This window comes from Camellia sinensis, chromosome 9, assembly GCF_055761805.1.
Source record: "Camellia sinensis isolate YWXY chromosome 9, ASM5576180v1, whole genome shotgun sequence".
Classification (NCBI taxonomy): Eukaryota; Viridiplantae; Streptophyta; class Magnoliopsida; order Ericales; family Theaceae; genus Camellia; species Camellia sinensis.
Window position 1 is genome coordinate 5,956,406 of NC_138969.1, and position 21,056 is coordinate 5,977,461.

Below are 21,056 nucleotides of genomic sequence, written 5' to 3' on the forward strand. Positions count from 1 at the left end.
CTAATTTTTAGTCGCCAAAAGTCCCTTTTTAGTCGCCAAATGTCAAATTTCCACTTTCCCCGACAAAATCTTTTAGACGCCGGGTTTGTCGCGAAGAGACGGTCGCCAATACCTTTGGCGACTAAAAAACTTTTAGTCGGCAATACACAGGTCGTCAGCGACTAAGATTTTAGTCGCCAATAGTCAATTCCATTTTTGGAAATTATACCTTTGGCGACTAAATTATTAGTCGCCAATAGTGAATTAATTTTTTTATTATTTATACATTTGGCGACTATTTTTTTCGTCGGCAATGCTCAATCTTTTGGCGACCACAGTGTTTAGTCGCCAAAAGCATTTTTGAAAAAAAAAAAAATTTCCCTTTGTGCCTCAGACGCTTCAAACCTAAGACCTCCAGGTGGTTCCAAACCTTAACCACACACTCCACCCTACTATGCCACTGAGCCATCTCATGACTATAGTTGCAACTTATATTATTTATATATTACTTTCACCAGTATTAATACAAAACTATATATATAAATGTAATTATATATATTCGATATAATTTATGTAAAAAATAAATTATTTATTAAAAAAAATTTAGATCACTTTTGGCGACTAAAAAATTATTTAGTCGCCAATTCTATTATTTTTGGGCTACTAATTAATTTTCCGTCACTAAAGAAAACTATTCCGCCTAAAAACCTACCCTTTTGGCGACTAAACCTGTTTATAGTCGCCAAAAACCTCCCCCTTTGGCTACTAAAGTGAATTTTAGTCGCCATAAACCTGTTTTTAGCTACTAATTTTTTTTTAGTAGCCAAAAAGCTTGACCTTCAGCGACCAAACTGTTTTCAGTCGCCAAAACAGGTACAATCAGCGACCAAAGTGGTTTTTAGTCGCCAAAACCTTAACGTTTGGCTACCAAATGGTTTTAGTCGCCAAAAACCCTAACCTTTGGCTACTAAAAATTTTTTTGTCGCTAAAACCCCTATATTTGGCGACTAAACTGCCTTTTAGTCGCTAAAACCATTGCATTCGGCGACTAAACTCTTTTAGTCGGCAAAAGTGACCAATTTTGGCGACTAATTCCATTTTAGTCGCCAATTCTACGACTTTCAGCGACGAAAATTCCCATTTTAGTCGCCAATAGTGTTTTTTGTTGTAGTGACATCCACATCCAAATTCACATTCAAAAAATCATATACCAAGAATAATATATGTACCTTGTAGCAATTGTCAATCAAATATTTTTTACAAAAATATATAAAATAACCTCTAACAATACTAATAATTTTTGAAATTCAAGAACTCAAATTTCATCGACAATAGAAATAAAAAAAATAAAAACAGATATAATGTAGCTTGTTTTGATATCAATAGTAAGCTCCTATATTGATATGCGAAGATATCATCACGTACTCAAAAGGGTTGCACCTGCAAAAAAAAAAAAAAAAAAAAATCATTTATAATATAATTAATTTCAAGCTTACAGAAAATGTAAAACATTTGATATTTATTTCAATAAATAAATAAATAAGATTGTAACATATACATGAATAGAGCGCCACACAATGTGTCGTCCCACAGCTTCTCCAACTGTTCTTAGACATCGGGATGTTGTTTCCAAAACAGCGTTCGGCTTGTTCGCTTTTAAAACAAAAACTTTGCGAAATTCAGGGCCAATTGGAACTCCATCAATTTCACACAACGGATCGACACTAATAAGAAGTCCCTCCGCCAATTGAACTCTTGGTATTACAGAACTCTCCAAAGAAACTTTAATTACATCCTACAATGATGATAATACTATTAAAAATAGGCAATGATTGTACACATTGAGCTATAATCCATAACAATAATCGAATAAACACAAAAAGAGTTTGTAAAGAAGAAGTTTTCATCGAGTTCTGTCTTCTCCTACAAGTTATGTGTGCCAAGTATGTTGCGTGTGTCAAGTTTCGTTGACATCCGAACCCGTTTGAGCATTTTAGTATGTCAACGGGTTTAGAGTTATTAACGGAAATTAGGCTCTAGATTCAAAACCGGGAATTGATTTCGAGTTCTATCTTATCCTACAAGTCATGTGTGGCTAGTATGTTGTGCGTGTCAAGTTTCGTTGACATCCGAACCCGTTTGAGTATGTTGGTGTGTCAACCGGTTTAGAGTTAATAAGTAACAAGTTTTCATAAACGGAAATTAGGCTTTAGATTCAAAACCGGGAATCGGTTTCGAGTTCCGTCTTATCCTACAAGTCATGTGTGCCTAGTATGTTGTGCGTGTCAAGTTTCGTTGACATCCGAACCCGTTTGAGCATTTTAGTGTATCAACCGGTTTGAAAAAGAGTTATTAAGCAACAAGTTTTCATTAACGGAAATTAGGCTTTAGATTGAAAACCGGGAATCGGTTTCGAGTTCCGTCTTATCCTACAAGTCATGTGTGCCTATGTTGTGCGTGTTAAGTTTCATTGACATCCAAACCCGTTTGAGCATTTTAGTGTGTCAACTGGTTTGAAAAAGAGTCATTAAGTAACAAGTTGTCATTAACAGAAATTAGGCTCTAGATTCAAGACTGGGAATCGGTTTCGAGTCCCGTCTTCTCCTACAAGTCATGTGTGCGTAGAATGTTGTGCGTGTCAAGTTTCGTTGACATCCGAACCCGTTTGAGCATTTTAGTGTGTCAACCGGTTTAGAGTTATTAAGTAACAAGTTTTCATAAACGGAAATTAGGCTCTAGATTCAAAATCGGGAATCGGTTTCGAGTTCCGTCTTATCCTACAATTGAGGTTTTCCATATTAAAATCGTCACTCTCTTAATTGTTTAGATTGTGATCTAGCTATGGCTTGATCATTTGATTGGTTGAATTGACCAAGTGGTTGACGACGTAGATCCATAATTGTGAATCAACCTTGTTAAGGAATTTCAGGCTTTCCCAAGAAGTCTCTCGACTTTCTATGAAAAAGGGTTGATCTGCAGGGAAAGGGTACATTTTGATGAAGAGAATACATATTTGAGAGGGTTTTGAAGATTTGGAGGACAGGATTTGAGGATTCAAACCCCATGGTGCCTACCAATCACTTCATCACTGCTGCATCTGCAAAGAGGCTAGCATCTAAGCTGTTGTTTTCCTTGTTGTCTAGAACTAGAAGACTACCATATTCCGGTATTGTCCCTTGGATTTCAAGAACAAACATCATTTGGTGCTTAATATTGGTTCTAGTTGAAATGTTATCCTAGAAAATTATATTTCTTGGTTCTCGTATCCTTAATATCAGATTGTAGAAGCTGTTTGTGCTCAGTTTTTGCTATTTCTGATTTCAAGTGTCCAGGACTCCGTTGGCTGCATCTATTGCCTATTTGTTGCATCCATTTGCATCAACTTGGTGGAAGGGCCCAATCTATTTGCATCAAACATTCTGCTTGATTTACATGATGCTACATCATATCCCTAAAAATAGTAGAGCCTTTTTTTATTGGCTAAAATAGTAGACCTTATACACCAATATTCAAAAGAGACTTGAATCCTAAAACCACTAAGTTTCATATTTATGTATACTCCTTTGCGCAAGCTCTTTTTTCTGACAATTCCCTACATTATTAGACCAGCATGTCTTTTTCATCTCTTTACCCAGAAAAATGAAGTATTCTTCATCCACAGTACGCCATATTAATCTGGATACAGCAAAATCGAATTACATTCAGCTTACATGAGTGGATTAGACTTTTTGCTATTCATAGTCGTGGATGGTGCAAAGCCGTATGAAGTAATTGATAGGATATAGAGAACATAGATAAAGTTCTACATAATCTACACAAGAAATGAAGCAATTCTATTTCACATTTCCAGATTTGCATAATGAAAATACACTAATGTATTGATTCATGCATGCAATTAGTAAATACAAGATATTCAAAAGATCATCAGATGGACAATCCAACTTCAAGTCAACAATAACAACATTTCGCACAGATCAAGTTTATTTTAAGAAATGAATAATTCATCTCATTCTCAAAGGTTTAGTGCAACATTGAATAGCTTGTCTAATATGTTAATCATAATTCCAAATGTAGGATTTTTAATAAGTTAACAATATCAATGGAAAAAACACCTACTTGTGGATAACCCAAGCACCCAACCAGGAAATTTCCATCCTGCATAGAGGGAGCAGATTGCTTAATATTTTTTTTGATCAACAAAAATCTTTATTGATGAATTAGAAACCCGTACAATACAAGAGTTAAACATCAGTAAAGAAGGAGGGTGCAAAAAATATCATAGAAAGAAAAATGCCACAAGATCTAAGTTCAAAGAAAGAAAAATTCAATTTATGAAACCACAATCATATTCAAAAAAAAAAAAAAAAAGAAAGCAAACAAACAAAACAAAACAAAACAAAAAGGCAAATTTCTTATTATATGACAGGTGTTCAGAGGGGAGAAAAAATGAGGTAGTCGCTCGAATTTGAATAGCAAGTTCCCCGGTGATATATGAATTAGAACCTAGCAGACCAATGCCCTAGAAGCCCATGGTTTGTCTTTTTCCGACAGTTTACAGGAAAGGCAGAAATAAATATGAAAGTTCATCTACAAAATGCTTTGTTGATAAACTGACTAAAAGAAATAAGAGACTTTGTACCATAAGAAAGACGAACCAAAATGTTTAATTAGCAGCACATTTCGCATGGTACTTCAAGATATTGATCAATCTAAAATAACAAAACCAACAGTTGATTATTCCAGAAATTGACCAGAAGGATGTCAGATGTATTTCAGAAAGGAAACTGCATAGCAGTGTTATCTATTAATAATATCTATTTATGTTACATAAATATACACGTCGTTTCAACTTCAATACATCTTGCTTAGAAACGTAAAAAATAAATGAATGCAAAACTTTTAGCAGAAATAGAACTACCCACTGCAAAACAAAGATAGTGACAAGCATTTTAATTGTTTATTTACATCAACAAAAAATCTAACATGCAAATAGTTACCGGTTTCCGCTTAAGCACCATATCTGATTCCTGGCAAACACCACATCGCCGAACAACATCTCCAACTGCATGCTGCTCATCTGCACCTGATCTACTAGTTCTACAAAGATAGCAGAAGAATTTAAATGAACTATATACTATTAGGGCTGCAAATGAGCCAAGGCATGCCGAGCGGAGCTTTTTTATGATTATGTTCAAGTTGAAAGGGTGTTTGTGCTCGGCTCACCATTTTTCAATGAGCTCAAGCTTGGCTAGTTACAAAACACACAACAGCAGCTATGTAGGACAAAGAAGAAGAACAAACCTTAAGCAAACATAAATTCTTTCAGATAAGTAAAGACCAATCCAAACATATTAGATAGATTATGGTAGAAAATATCAAAAAACTAAAAATTCAAACTAAATCTCTCTCCAAATACAAAATGAAGGATCCTTTAGAGATTAAAAAAACTTCAAGATTTAGTGAACTTGTGCAGATTGATTTACACATCTAAAAGAAAAAAGTAAAGATGAATACCAAAGAAAAGGAGAAAGAGAGATGAAGTAACTCCGCTGTGAATTGAATGAAAAAGTAGAGAGTGGAATAGATAGCCAAAGAATACATAATCATCCTTCTTTCGTCTCTGCTCTCTCACTCTCTCAGTAGTGTTGACTACAAAGAGAGTGCATCTCTTTTTGTTGCCTAAGACAGGTCGTAGGAAATTAGACATTTGAGGGTCAAAGATAGTGATTAAACATAATTATTTTTAAGTTCAAATTCAAAGGCACTATATGTATCAACTCCAAGGGTATAAGTTATAACGTGAAGCATATATACTATCCATATGTTGAGACACGAGCTTCCAAAAAATATCTTATGTACATTGAGAAACTAAACAATGGCATGTTTGGAAGACCCTTTGTTGTTAGTTAGCGAGCCAAGTCTAACCGAGCCGAGCTCAATCTTGCTCAAGCTTGGGTCATATAACAAACGAACCTAAAATTCAAGTTCAACCTTGGTTCATCTATTTAGTGAACAAGCTTGAGTAATCCTCATAGCGAGCCAAGCCCGAGTTGTTCATGAACAACTCAGCTCATTTGAAGGCCAATATATTATTAAGGGCACTTGGGAAAGGTAAAGAACCACCTCACGAAAAAAATTCCCATGGCTTCAAACAATTTTACTTTATTCAACCTTGCCTGCAAAAAAACATCCAGTATAATTATCTGAAGGCATAATCATACATAATGTGGAACGCATGGAAAAAATTAGACAGTCATATATATTAGGAAAGAGAATTACAAAGAGATGATATTTGTTACAAAGCATATACCAAAACAAATATGTATCTGATTAACCATTGTGATTGTTACATGCAAAGTTTTCATTGGTCATAAAGAGATTTTATACTGTTGGAAAGATTTGGTTGTATGACCAATGCATGTCATGGTACACACACCATTGTAATTATTCAAGCACAAGTTAATAGCAATCAACACAGTAAGTCTGTAACACAATTACATTTCATACACTAACTAAGAATATAATGAGGCCAAGAATCAAAACTCACTTCATTGGCTCACAATGTCATCTTATTATGAGTTTTTTTTTTTAATAAATAAAAAACTTGAAAACAATATTGAGGCCATATTTGCATGGAAGAAATCAAGGCTACAGCATGATTTTGTTGAAATAGTATCAGGCATGGGTCTTCTCAAGAGGTCATGCATTAACTTACATCTAAGAAGCAAGCTTTCATTTGCTCCAAGCATGTTGACAAAACCTCAGCTTTTCTCTTTGTCCCTATGCTAACTGCTTTCAAGTCATTCTCCATCATAGCTTGAAGACATGGTTTCCAAATTTCATAACTGACAAGAAGAAAACAAAATAATTTATAATTCCTCATATTACCAGGTGTCCATGCCAGCATGTGTCCCGCGTTTCAAGCATGAGAATGAATGCATTAACAAAAACAGTCTTTAATTCACATCACTAATGTCTCTTGATTCTCAACCGTCAATACGTAATATTAAATTTGAGCAATTTTAGAGACGGAAAAAAATTATTAAGTCCTCTGGTCGCATTACATGTCATGCGTTACATTATATTTCATACCATTCATGACGGGATATACGATCATAAAATTGATAGAACCTACTAAAACAATACTCTGATACATACAATTTACGTCATGTGAAACCTGAAAACCTGAATAACTTTTGCTAGATACAAGGTTAATTAAAAGGTTCGTATTGTCCAACTTCTCTTTGAAGGGAGGATTGAATCCATGCAATTTGCCCACTACACTCATTTCAATAATTTGCATTGTTCATCTCTTAATACGTCAGTGTGTAGATTATGATTTTTTTTCCTGATTAATTTGATAATAGTAATCACACGATACATTATATTCGTCTTAAAAATATATTATATTTGTCAGTTGATACTCTTGAACTACTACCCATTCGCAAGTGTTCTTCCATGTCTCTATTCATTTTCATTCTAAAATAAGCAATGTTGGCCTGGCTTTCTAGGTACAGGGAGGTAGTTTTAGAGCATCAGACACATTTCCTAGTGATAGACATCTTATTGAATTATGGGCACCAAATTCTCAGCCACTGACGAATTCTGAAGGTTACTTCGATCAAAAAAGCCCGATCTACTATGAGGACTTCACCTTCCGTGACATCCTCTTCGACTCAAGCTATCATGGTGGAGGAATTTTTGTGATTGATTCACCCAGGAACCACATACACGATTGCTTCTTCATCCACTTCACCTCCAAAGGAATACTAGTGCAGAAAGGACACGAGACCTTCATCTCAACCTGCTTCCTTGGACAATGCTCAACAATCGGTGGTGATAAAGGGGAAAGAGATTTCTCGGGCATTGCTATTGATCTTGCTAGCAATGGCAATGCAGTAACAGACGTTGTCATTTTCTCAGCAGCCACGGGAATCATCTTAAAGGGTCAGGCTAACTTGCTCACGGGGGTACATTGTTACAATAAGGCAACAGTGTTTGGTGGTGTCGGGATTCTAGTTAAATCTGCACAAAATAGAATACACAATTGTTACATGGATTATAATGCTATATTGATTGAAGACCCATTTCAAGTTCAGGTTGCTAATGGGTTTTTCCTTGGAGATGGTAACATTGTGCTAAAGTCTATTAAAGGTAAAATCTCAGGGCTAAACATAATTAATAACATGTTTAGTGGGGAACCAAAAAATATGGTGCCAATCGTCAAGCTAGACGGGCAATTCACGAGCGTTGATCAAGTGGTGATCGATCACAACAATGTAGATGGAATGAGCCTTAAATCGACGGTTGGGAAATTGGCGGTGTCAGGAAATGGGATGAAGTGGGTGATCGATTTTTCATCTGTGTTAGTGTTTCCTAATAAGATTAATCATGTTCATTACTCATTCTACACTCCTGGGGTTAATGTTGTAGGGTTTCCGTTACATGCAATGACCAATGTTTCGGGTAATGTGGTGGTGGTGGAGAGTGACAGGGCCGTGACTGGGGTGGTTTCTATGGTGGTTGATCAAAATAATATGGTTGGAGAGAGAAATTTTCTCATGTAAAGCATATAGAAAATGTACAATTTCATCAAATTTCATAGTGAAAGTTAAAAGAAAATGTACAATTCCATCAAATTTCATAGTAAAAGTAAATGTTTTAAGAAGAGAAAGCAAATGTTTTCAAGATTATATATAGAATACACTTGGGTGTTGTTATACTCATACACTACAGAAATAATATTTAAATAGTATAGAAGAAGAATAGAGGGCTTGTTTGGTTTGTATTTCAGAAACAATTTTTGAGAGAAAAAAGTACCAAAACACGTTTGGCAAACCTATTTCTGAAATATTCTCTGAGACTCATCTTAGAACACGTTTTAGAACTTCTCTCTCTCAAAACTTCTCTGAAAATGCATCTTCTGTCTTCTCTCTCTCAAAAGAACCTCTCTGACCTATCTCTGTGATACAAAGAAAATCATTCAAGGCAGTCCAACGGCTCTCTATCGGCTATGTGAAGGAAGACGATCCGCACTTGTACGTCAAGATCTGCACTCGCCCAAGTGCCTTCGAAGACCCACTTGCCTTTTCTGACCTATCTCTGTGATACAAAGAAAATCATTCAAGGCAGTCCAACGGCTCTCTATCGGCTGTGTGAAGGAAGACGATCCGTACCTGTACGTCAAGATCTGCACTCGCCCAAGTGCCTTCGAAGATCCACTTGCCTTCCTTCCATCAATACGCTGTTCAAGATTTGAGAAATCTTCCGCATTAGATGCACTGACACTATCTATCACAACTTCTCTGCCTCACAGATTTCCCCAAATCGTGCCCTAGCTTTGGTCTTAGTCAAACTAAATGAAATCTTCACACAATCGGTACTTGTAACATCAATGTCCTTCGTTTTTTTTCTTCTGGGCTCTATAAAATGCAAACCAACCAGCGTCGAACCCCACCAAGAGGAAGCATAACTTCATCCTTCACTGCAAAAACAGAGAGGCCGTGCTGGTGGGATTTGAGGGCCACCAAAAGCAGGCAAGCAAGAGGTATTTCTAATGCATAACTACTTTTTTTTTTTTTAAAAAAAATTTCATTTGGGTTTGTCAGTTTTGAACAATGTATTGACTGATTCTGGTAAATTTTTGAAATCGTAGTCCATACAGTCACACACCGCATAATTTTCGAAATCGGTAAATTAACCTTAGCCTAATTTATTTGGTGTCTCATAGAACATATGTAGATTACAGATAGTTCTCTTTTTAGGATTAGCAATTTTGATAAGAAAATGGCTGTTTCTCCCCATTTTTTGTGAAAAGATGAATTTACACTGATTTCAGCCATGAATTTCGTTCCAAGGCAGTAAACAATGAAGGTGAAAGAATAATTTAAAGGTCCCTCAATTCTGCTGATATCGTTTTCAAGCTCTCAAATAAGAAGGAAATTTTTGCCGGAAAATGCAGGATTTTGTGGTCATATACTGTAATATATCCTTGCATATCATGCAAAAGCTTGATGCAATTTGTTATACTAATCTAGAAAAGACAAAAAAAAAAAAGAAAAAAAAAAGAAAAAAAAAAGAGAAGAGAACATGAGATTAAGTTGAATTAAGTCCTTTTGTCGAATAAATGATCTTTAATAGGAGGTGGCACATTGGTAATTCCCTAGGTCAAATGCTTGTTTAGTTATTTAGCTCAAGATTTCTTCATATTTTATCCCTAACGATAAACGCACCAATTGTTAATAGGTTGAGATATATATATGGATATGAATCTCAACAATCCCTTCTTGATGTATGTATTACTCATGGAGTTCATGTTGACAACACTTTTGTTTTTTGCTCCCTTATTATGTGTTATATTTATTACAAATTAGAATATTATCATTCTGTCTATCTAGATAGAATTTTTTTAATGGGGATGATGTTCCAAGAAGGCATCTGTTTCACAATGCAGACATTTTCTGGGTTTAGGTGAACATTTATAAAGATTAAAAGGTTATTTATTTCTTTGTTTGTTTTTGGAAAATCTAATATAATAAGAAGAAGAAAAAGAGAAGCAAAATGACTTTTCAAAAAATTCATTGGCCTTTCAATTTTAACTCTGTGATTCCTTTTGTTTGCATAAGAACTATTCTACGCTCAAAATGACTTTTGTTTGCATAAGACAAATTGATCGTTATTGATACCTTCAAGAATTGATAATTTGGATAAGAACTATTCTACGCTCAAAACTATTCTACGCTTGAATTCATCGTATACTATCTTACTAGGTGATTACTCTCGTGAATTTGGACCTCTGTTAGTTTTATATGCTTAGAACTGGGAAAAGTATTTCACGTTGTTACTTTAATTGTTATTGATACCTTCAAGAATTGATAATTTGGAATGCAATTTGTGTAAAGATACTTTGACGCCAGACTTTTGGGATATGGAATCGATAGCAATTGCCACACCACTTGGTTTACACCACAAACATTGGAATCTTATTTACTTTATTATACATTTGCACTCTTATTTTTTGTTCTGTATCATTTTGTGCTTAATTGATTCCGGTGAAGCTTTCATTCTGTAGATTAGTAGGCTTGGTGTGTGTTTTGTGTTTGTGAGCAAGCCAAGTCTAACATAGCAGTTGATGAGTGTTGCTTTTGTTGTAGTTTTGGCTTTTCAAAAAATCTTTTACTTTGAGAATATAAAAACAATGAGAAAATAGAAAAATGCTGCACATATTTGATGTTGGAAATAGAAGATGCAGTTTTAATACATTGAAAAATAGCAAATGTGAGGTTACAAAACACTACTGATTAGGCTTGTAAATGAGTCGAGTAGCAGTTTAGAATGTGTTAAAAAGTTTAAGTTGTTTATCTTTTGAGTAGATTTTAAAGTTTTAAAGGAGTAGTTTAATTTTTATATAGCGGTAGAGTTTGCAAAATTTTGTCAAGGCTAGTAGTTTTACTTGGTTGTGTTAGTGGCAATGGGAATGAGCCACTGCAATGTTTTCTCCATTTCAGCTTTTATTTTGGGAACAGTATACTGCAAATGAACCATTCAAGAGAAGGCTATAGATGACCACACAAATTCTGGTCAATGCAAGTACCGCATTTTTTCTAGTCATGTATGCATACATAAATTCTGGTAAATGCATACATAAATTCTGGTCAATACAAATTATGAGAGCATTTATATCATCAATGACAGATCAAAAACTCTATTTGGGATATTCGTACTGAAATGATGTAATGAACGTTTTGGAAAAATTAATTTCCCTGTTTGGATCAGCCTTTTTATTTTCTTCTTCAATAAGCTTTGAGTTGTTCTATTGGCAGTTTTCAATTATATTCATTTTTCTACTTTTGTTAGATTTTAGAGTGGAATTAATTTAATTTTTTATTCTACTAAAGTCAAAACTACAAACTAGTGTACAAACATTGTCAATGTTCTTTAAATTTAACCAGGGAACCAGCCAAAAATTCCAGATGGTGATCTCTATTGCATGGGCTCAAAAAACAGCCCAATAGTGTGTTTCACAGGAGTGGCATGGTTCTCACAATCTGACCCAGTTTTTGGATTTTTATCAGTTAGTGCTGTGGAGTCGATGTAGCTGGAATGACAATTCTCTTCAGTTTTATAAGGCAAAATTGATTTAGAATACTGGCAGGATTTAAAATTTAAACTATGAAGGTTTGAATATTGTATTTCACATATGTTCACTTAGAATAACTTCAATGATTTTTCTTACATTGACCAGAAATGAATGTCTAGAAAAAATGCGGTACTTGATTTGAAATATAAATTTTGCTCATGTATATGTACATAAATTCTGCTCATTTTGAAAATTCTCCTTTGATAATTCTGCTCATGTATTCCACATAAATTCTGCTCATTCTGAATTTTTCATTTTGATTTTAAGCCAGGCCAACTTTGTACTCCACGGTCATTGTTCAATACACCAAGGGCCAAGAGGAAGAGATCACCTCAACCATCAGTCAATTCCTCCACAGCTGAAAACGATTGTCCTTATCCGGTAAACTTTGGCATGCGAAATCTCATATTAAATATTTGTAACATTCGTAATGGTTATTATTATGCATATGCTTCATGTCACGTACTGCCAAACTTTTTCTGGAACTTAAGTTGTTCACATAACTATAAACTGTAATTTGTTGCACTTGTATTAGGCTAGAATGGCTAACGATAATGACGACTTTAAGATGTGGGGGTCCGAAATTGTCAAGATATTTTTAGAAATATTGGTGGACGAAATAAAGAAAGAGGGTCCTTCCATGTCAAAGAAAGATAGGAGTTTTTTCCCAAGGCAGTGGCAAACAATTGATGATAAGATGACTAAAAAGGTTGGAAAAAATTATGGGCAAAAAAAATTGAAGGGTAAGTTCGCGCGTTTGAAGGCGAACTACACAGAGTTTGTTGCTCTGAAAAACCACACGGGTTTGGGCTGGGATCCAATCACTCAAACAGTGACAGCCCCAAACGATGTTTGGGAAAATTATGTTCAGGTAATTATTTGGCGCATACATTTAGCATAACCATGTGCATAGAGAAATAATTTTCTAAATGCTTAATTAATTAAAGTTTATAACTTGTAGGCACACCCAAATGCAAAACAATTCCAAACCAAAGGCCTTGGACATTATGAGCTCATGTCAGAAATATTTGCCAAGTCATTTGCCACTGGCGCTTTTGCACGTTCTTCTCGTCAGGGTGCATCCACATCTGATGACGAGCGAGAAATGGATGAACGCTTTCATGCATATACGTCGGGAAAAGGCGTAGTAGATGAATCTTGCACTTCCGGAAGTAAGCGTAAGTCTAGTGGCCAGGGTCAGTCCAGCAAGAACCCAAAAATGGACGATGCACTGCAATCATGGCAACGTTCATGTGAAGCACATGAACAGTGTTACCTTCAAGCCGAGGCCAACGCTGGGGCAGCTGATGTGTACTCCGTTGCAGCATGTATGACCATCCTAAAATCAATGGCCCTGGATTCGAGCTTGTTTTTGAAGGCCATGAACATGTTCACATCACTAGAATGGCGAACCATGTTTATGACCATGGAACCGGAAATGAGGTACCTTTGGATCCTCAGTTTGTGAGAAGCTTGGTCATCCCACTGTTCGGTGTGAGGTTTCTGGAAATGAAGATGCTCGCAGAATTGTTTGGGTGTATTTTTCTTTATTTTTTGCATTTGTTAAACTTAAATTATATTTGTTTTAATTTGTTTGTTTTTGTAATATTCGGTTTGGACTATGTTGGGTGTTGACCTAACTATTTATATCATGCTGTCTAAGTTCATTGGCTTTAGACTTACCACTATGTTGTCGTAATATCTTTTCGCCATGCTTTCTTTGTTGCAATGTCCTCATTAAATTTTTAGTGCTGTACTCATGTCATTACTGATAATACCTTGACTGTTTTACATTTTTCGCTTTAGATGTCGTCGTCACGACCCAATGGAAGGCAACTGAACAATATGTACGACCCGTACAGTGACGATGACGATGATGTTATGGACTTACACATGGTTTGTCAACTAACACGTGACATTCCTACGAGACAACCGCAACGTAATTGTCCATACACTAGTGAGCAGTACATAAAATTCTTACTAAGTGGAAATCCTAAATCAATCCGTGAACAATTGCGAATGGAAGTCCCGACATTTGTGGAATTAGTTAGACAGATTGTCCGTAGAAATGTTGTAGACTGGTCGAACATGCGATTGTCACTTGAAGAGTCGTTGGCTATGTTTTTATTTATCTGTGGTCAAAGTTTAGGAACAAGAAATGCTGGAGATCAATTTCAGCACTCAAATGAGACAATTCATCGTCATTTCGTACTTATGATGCGGGCGTTGGGAAATCTTGCGCCATTTGTAATCCAACCACCGAACATGGATGTGACCCATCATAAAATTCGGAATGACAGATGGTACTGGCCATGGTTTAAGGTAACAAAAACTTAAGTTCATTTGCATTATTTTATATGGCTTATTCAGACTGAAAATTAGATAAATTAATTCAAAGTTATATCATGTAGGACTGTGTAGGGGCCATAGATGGCACACATGTTGTTGTTGTGGCACCAAAAGGTGACCAAATGCCATATCGAGGTAGAAAAGTGCATACAACTCAAAATGTCATGGCTGCATGTTCATTTTTTTTTTTTTGATCGGCAAACAAAAGAAATTTATATATATATGAAAACACCATTACATAAGAAACATCCTGCATAGCTAGCTGAAACCAAACAGAAGGTGGCATCAAAAAGCTAACCCAACACCTACTAACAATATACCAGTTGGTGAGAGACCAACTAGAGGAACCACCAGCAATACCAGAAAACCAGCAGGAATATACAGGCCAAGCAAATCAGTAAAAGAAAAACACAGGCCAAGCACAACTTCACACTATTCTGCTTGCTCCTATCCTCCGAAAAAAGGGAAGTAACTAAGAAATAAGAGGTAAGGCTAATAGCATTCCAGCAGCTGCACACAGCTTCAACCTATCCCTCTTCTACAAAACTTAATTTGTTGTAAGTTAAACAAGAAATCATTAACAGAGAAAGGCAGCTTTGGGTCAGCAGCTCTAACCCACATGGCAGTTCTGGATTTAATTAGATCACATAGACCATGCAGATCTGGTTGTCTATCAGAGAACAGCACCTCATTCTTGTGTTTCCAAATAGACCACAAGGATGCTATAAGCAACACATTCCAAACTTTTCTCTCAAAACTATTACCTGAAAACCCGGCCCAAAACTGTAAAACTCCATCTACTGTTGCCGGCATAACCCACTGAGATCCCCACCAGAGAAGTATATCAGCCCACACCTTCCAAACAAAAGGACACCACAACAGAACATGATTGACAGCCTCTACTTCAGCTTTACAAAACACACATTGGATATTAGCAGTAACTGGAATGACACCAATCTGCTGAAGGAAAGATGACGTTTTTAACATTTGTCTCCAAGCTAGCCACACAAATGCTTTAGCTCTAGGAGTCGAGACATTCTGCCATATCATCTTGGAGATAGTACCATAGTCATTAGATTCTAGACTATTCTCACACCACCTATATGCAGATGAGACGCTAAAGCAGCCCGAGTTTTCAGTCCCCCAACAAAAACCATCAACCTTATCAGCTCTCAATTCATGATTGGCTGCATGTTCATTTGGCATGAAGTTTACGTTTGTATACACTGGTTGGGAAGATAGTGCACACGATTCATGAATTTTCCTAGAAGCACTTACCACAAATTCTGCTGACTTTCCACACCCACCACCTAGTAAGTGTATTTGTTTTTAATTTAGAGTTTTCCTTTTTCTCACACCCAAATATGGCATGACATGTTCTTACTGAAAGAGTTTTCCTGTAGACAAGTATTATCTCGTTGATGCCGGGTATACACACATGCCCGGGTACGTAGCCCCATATCGTGGCCAAAAATACCATTTGCAAGAGTTCAATAGGCGGCGTCGCTACCATGGTCCACAGGAGTTGTTCAACCATAGACATTCTTCTTTGAGGAATGTTATAGAAAGAACCTTTGGAGTGTTGAAGCAACGGTTTCCATTATTGAGACACATGCCAAGGTATGATATGGTACGACAAGGGCCAATCGTTATGGCATGTTATGTTCTCCACAATTGGATCCGGACAGTGCAAGAGCAGGATGAATTTTTCGATGCAGAAGAATCAAGTAATGAAGATGAAGATGACGTTGAAGACGAAGATGAAGATGAAGATGAAGGTGAAGATGAAGGTGAAGGTGGAGGTGAAGGTGCAAGTCAAGTTCAGGGTGAAGTTGGAGTTCAAAATGTCCACGGAAATGAAGATGGAGTACCAGCTATGCAACAACACAACCATGTGAACATGTCACGTGAACAACTAGTGTAGATGGGACAATGACGAGATGAGGTTGCAGCATCTATGTGAGAGGCATACAACAATAGGTATATGATAACAAGTAGGTAGATTCTTTTTGGTAATTGGAAAAAATGAAGCACATAATCAAAGTAGGTTAATGTTTCAAACTTCACATTATATTTGTATTTCTTGTATATATTTGAAAATGGGATTGCTAACTCAAAAGCCATATGCAGATGAAGCCAACGCGTGGTGCGGCTGCTGCAATCAAATTCACTGTGGTGCTGTTCTGAATCTGTGTCTTCTTTATCTGGGTGATGTTCTGTATCCATTTGTTGAAGTCTGTGTTGCTGTGTTGCTGGCAAATTAGTGAAACAGTGGATAGTTGTGATCAGATTAATTTTAAATTTGTTGTGTTGCTGGCAAGTCTGTGTTGTTGTGTTCTGAATCTGTATTTTAAATTTAGATACTATAATTGGTGAATCTGTATTTTAAATTTAGATGCAATGGTGAATCTGTATTTTATATTTAGATGTTGTAACTGGAACAATCCCGTCTCTGTGTGTTCTGAATCTGTAACTGGAACAGATGCTTGTCTGTGTATGTTAAATTTGCATTATGCTGCTTTCTGTTTTTTGGTCTGGGAACAGATGCATCTGTGTGTTCTAAATGTGTGTTTACTTATTTAGATCCATTTTTACATGTTTTTACAGAAGGCCTTAATTGGGTGCTTTAATAGATTCTGTTAGTCTTCATCCCTTGACACTGGTTTGGTATGTTGTTAGTGTGGTAACAGGTACTGTGTTCATTCTAGTTTGGTAACTGGGTTATCCTTCATCACATTATAGAGTTCGGTGGTTTATTTGAAAGGAGCATTTGGTAGGAGCAGTAGAACGAATCTGCATTGCTTGTCATCTCGTTCAACATTTTAAATGTATCATAAAGATCTGAACACTTTGCATACATTGAAAGTAAAGTGTTACACACTGCTATACCTAAATCAAAGCCCACTTTGATAAGGTATGGCTGTATCTGCATGCCTTGATTTAGGGTAACTGGACTTGTGCAGGCACAAAGCAGGGAGCGAACTATGATATCATCTGGGGTCAATGCCAGATGCCTCATCTGAGAAAAAAACAGCATGGCTTCGTCTGCATCACCACCATATGCAAACCCTGCAATGATTGCATTCCAATACACTAAATCAAGCCTCTCTATGTGATAGAAAGCTGTTTTTGCAAAATCCAATAGACCACATTTTGCATAGATATCACTGAGCGAGCAAACTGCAAAAGTGTCTCTCCCTAGCCCAAATTTTGTAATCATCCCATGGATCTGCCTCCCACATTCTGGTTGCAGGAGACTGCCACAAACACTAAAAGCACTACCAAAAACAAATTCATTTGGCTGATAAACACCTTGAGACAGCATTTCTTTAAAATGGCTCAATGCTTCTAACTCATAACCAAGTTGTAAAAAGCACGCAATCATTGAACTCCATGAAATGAAATCCTTTTTTTTAATACCAGAAAACACATCCAATGCATCAGCAATTTGACCAAATTTTGTGTACATTGCAATCAAAGCATTTTGTGCAATAAGGTGGGAACCAAATTCTGATTTAATGACATGAACATGCAACTGCCTCCCTAGCTCAATGGAACTCAAACTTGAGCAAGATCTTATTATGCTTCCAAAGGTGAACTGATCTAGCATAAGGCCAGATTTTTGCATTAGAAAATACAGCTTTATTGCATGAATTTCTTGACCATGCTGTGAGTATCCATCAATTTCATTCTAATCTGTGCTGTTTTGCTTCATTCTCAAAAAAAAAAAAAAAAAAGAAAAAAAGAAAGAAAAAAAAAACATGTTTACATAATTAGGGGTGTTTGTATTTTGTGTTTTTGAAAAAACCAACCAAACGGATTTCTGAGAATTTGTTTTGAAAAGTGATCCTGAAAAAAGACAACCAAACACATTTCTGAGAATTGTTTTGGGAAAATCTGTTTGGTTTGATTACTCCCAGAAATGTGTTTTCAGAGAAGGTTTTAGAAAATTGTTTCTGAAAAACAAACCAAACAAGGCTAGAGAGTTTCTTGGAGATATTTTATTTTATTATTTTTGACAAAAGTGTATATAGCCAAAATAGAAAAAGTAATTTCATAACTAAAATATATTAAAATTTAACTAGTTTAACAGAGATCTTCTAACAAACTTCCCCAGATCATCTTGTTTGGGGTAAAGGTAAAAAAAAATTGTTTTTTTGGCTAAAATAAGCCAAAAAGTCAAACAACAATGCTAGAGGGTCACAATTTTTGTGGCCACAATGGCTCAAAACTGTCAAAACGACGTCGTTTTGGCATGTTTTGCACCCAAAACGACGTCGTTTTGGCAGTTTTGAGCCATTATGGCCACAAAAATTGTGGCCCTCAAACATTTTCCAAAGTCAAAAGTCCATTTGTTCTCAGCGAAAAAAAAAAAAAAACTAAGAATCCACTCACAAAAGAGTAAATTTTTTTTTACAATTTCCTAAATGCTTCAGCTTTTTTAAATTTTAAAAAACATAAAACAAAAAAAGCAAACAAATGTTGCAAATTCCCACATTCTACTCATCATGCACACAATTCTTCTTGTAGGCACATTGGTTTTCCTTTTGGGGGCTATCACGTGTTTATGATTGTTAGTTTTACTACAAACACAAAAATTCAATGCCTTGTGAAAAATCTAGAAATCCCCTAGATGTTGATTTGTGATTATGTATCAATTTTAAGTAGAATATAACAATCCCAATCAAACAATCAAGACAAAGAGACACAACGATTTTACGTGGAAAAACCACAATTGGACACCTCCAACTGTGATCAAAAAACCACGGGCAACAGCCACAAGACAATCCACTGAGAAGAATTAAAGGAATTACACAGGTATACTCTCAATTACCTAGCGAATCCACAACGCCTAATTGAACCAACCTCTATGTGCCTCTTCCAACCCCATCTTCACCACGGAATTGTCTTTCTGATGAGCCACTCCGGATTCCACCAAAGCTTCAGGCTCGAATTCTTCAGAATCCACAACTGAAGAACAACTCTCTCTTTTGTGTATAACAAACAAACCTTTGATGTACTCTCTTTAAATCATGAGTTGAAAACTCAATAAAAACATCAAAGAAAACTCAAAAAGTATCCCCAGATATAAACCCTAAAACCCAAAAAGAAGATCTGGAGAAGTTATCCTAAAATCTGACCCAACACGCGAATTTATAGAATCTGTCCCGCGATCTCCGCTCGAGCACCCAACAGCCCGCTCGAGCGTCTTCAGCAAAATATGCGTGTGCTATAACAGAGGTCCGCTCGAGCGCTAGAAAGCCCGCTCGAGCGCGAAATCACACATCTCAGTACTTTTGCAGGCGACCAAAACTGCTGGAACCAGGGATTCTTCGCTCGAGCGCGGGTATGTCCGCTCGAGCGGACCGGCAATTTTGAATGCATTTTTGCATTTTGCTTCGGGGGCGCTGCCCCTCGACCCCGCCGTGGCGCTGCCCTGGACCCCTGCGAGCTAACCGGGCAGCTCGATCCCCGTCATAATCAGCGAAGTGGCAATCTTGAAAGCATTAGCATCACAAACTTCTCTGAAAGGCATAATTTGGGTTGGATTCGCATCTAAACACTCATAGCCTCACTGAAGTAAAAGAGCGAAAATAAATACAACTGAAAGGAGTTTTGTCAACCGGGGTTGCCAAAAATAAAACCTAACACCTTGTTCACACAAATGATTTCTTCTATTGTACAAAATACCTTATCAGTAATTCAGTATATTCATTTAACAAAAAATGGCTAGCAATTCAACAACTCATTTACTTCCAAGTAAACATTCAATGTCGTGCCTATCACATAGACAGAAAAATCATTTTTTGAAGGATCTTTCATATAAGATTGAATCAACGATGCACAAACACTAGGCTAAGCCTAACCTGTTGCAGACTTTGCAAGCCAAACAGAAATCTGAAAAGTGATACTCCTGCTCCCTCCATTGCCTCATCTTGATTTGCAATGTTCTGCTCTTGTGGTGGTCCGGTGGTTTTTGAGTATACACCAAACGCATTGTGCCCTGGCTTTGCAAGTTTCACAAAGATCACCCTGCCATCAAAATACTGATACAAGAAAAAGGGCATTATATTAGTTTCTAAAGTTTAAAAAAAAAAAATAGACAAAAATCAAGAACAAGACAAGAATAGCTGGTAAAACCTTGTGATCCATGCTTTCTAGAGCTAGCAAGGCATCCTCTTGACTAGTGCACTGAATAAAAGCATACCCCTTTGACCTCTTCACATTTTCATCCATAACAAGCTTAACTGTTAGTAAAACTAGATAGAATTAGCAAACTTGAAGCATGTAATGGAACAAATAGGTAGACAGGACACTTTTTTTTTTTTTTTTCAACGAACCAAGGAAAAAAATATATGAAATGTACCTTCGGCTATCTGGCCAAAATTTGAAAATTCCTTCCTTAAACAAGTCTCAGTGGTGGAATATGATAAATCTGTCATTCATGATGCAAGGTAAGAACTTATGTCCGGGCAACAATTGATGTCATCTTGAAGAGAAATAGAGATTTGGGCATTCAACATATACTTAAATAGTCCATTGTCCTTCACTTAGAAGTTGAGATGAGTGCATTGCATCTTTTGAAAGC

The 21,056-nt window shown here is 36.3% G+C and overlaps 2 protein-coding genes and 1 pseudogene across 2 annotated transcripts in view; 2 read left to right on the forward strand and 1 right to left on the reverse strand.

The window, feature by feature from the left end:
- LOC114260033 (small RNA-binding protein 11, chloroplastic-like) overlaps window positions 1-21,056 on the forward strand; it is a 47,297-nt gene that overhangs the window by 22,633 nt on the left and 3,608 nt on the right. The window lies entirely within an intron of this gene.
- LOC145798466 (DNA topoisomerase 3-alpha-like) lies at window positions 795-20,736 on the reverse strand. The gene is made up of 8 exons (XM_082886047.1): window positions 20,609-20,736; window positions 20,335-20,514; window positions 6,695-8,004; window positions 6,103-6,155; window positions 4,977-5,076; window positions 4,096-4,134; window positions 1,538-1,774; window positions 795-1,419 (listed from the first exon to the last, which is right to left on the reverse strand). The coding sequence occupies exons 3-8, from the start codon at window positions 6,884-6,886 to the stop codon at window positions 1,405-1,407; spliced, it is 636 nt and encodes a 211-aa protein (XP_082742173.1). The 5' UTR covers window positions 6,887-8,004; window positions 20,335-20,514; window positions 20,609-20,736; the 3' UTR covers window positions 795-1,404.
- On the forward strand, window positions 6,911-8,618 carry LOC145798973 (polygalacturonase QRT3 pseudogene; annotated as a pseudogene).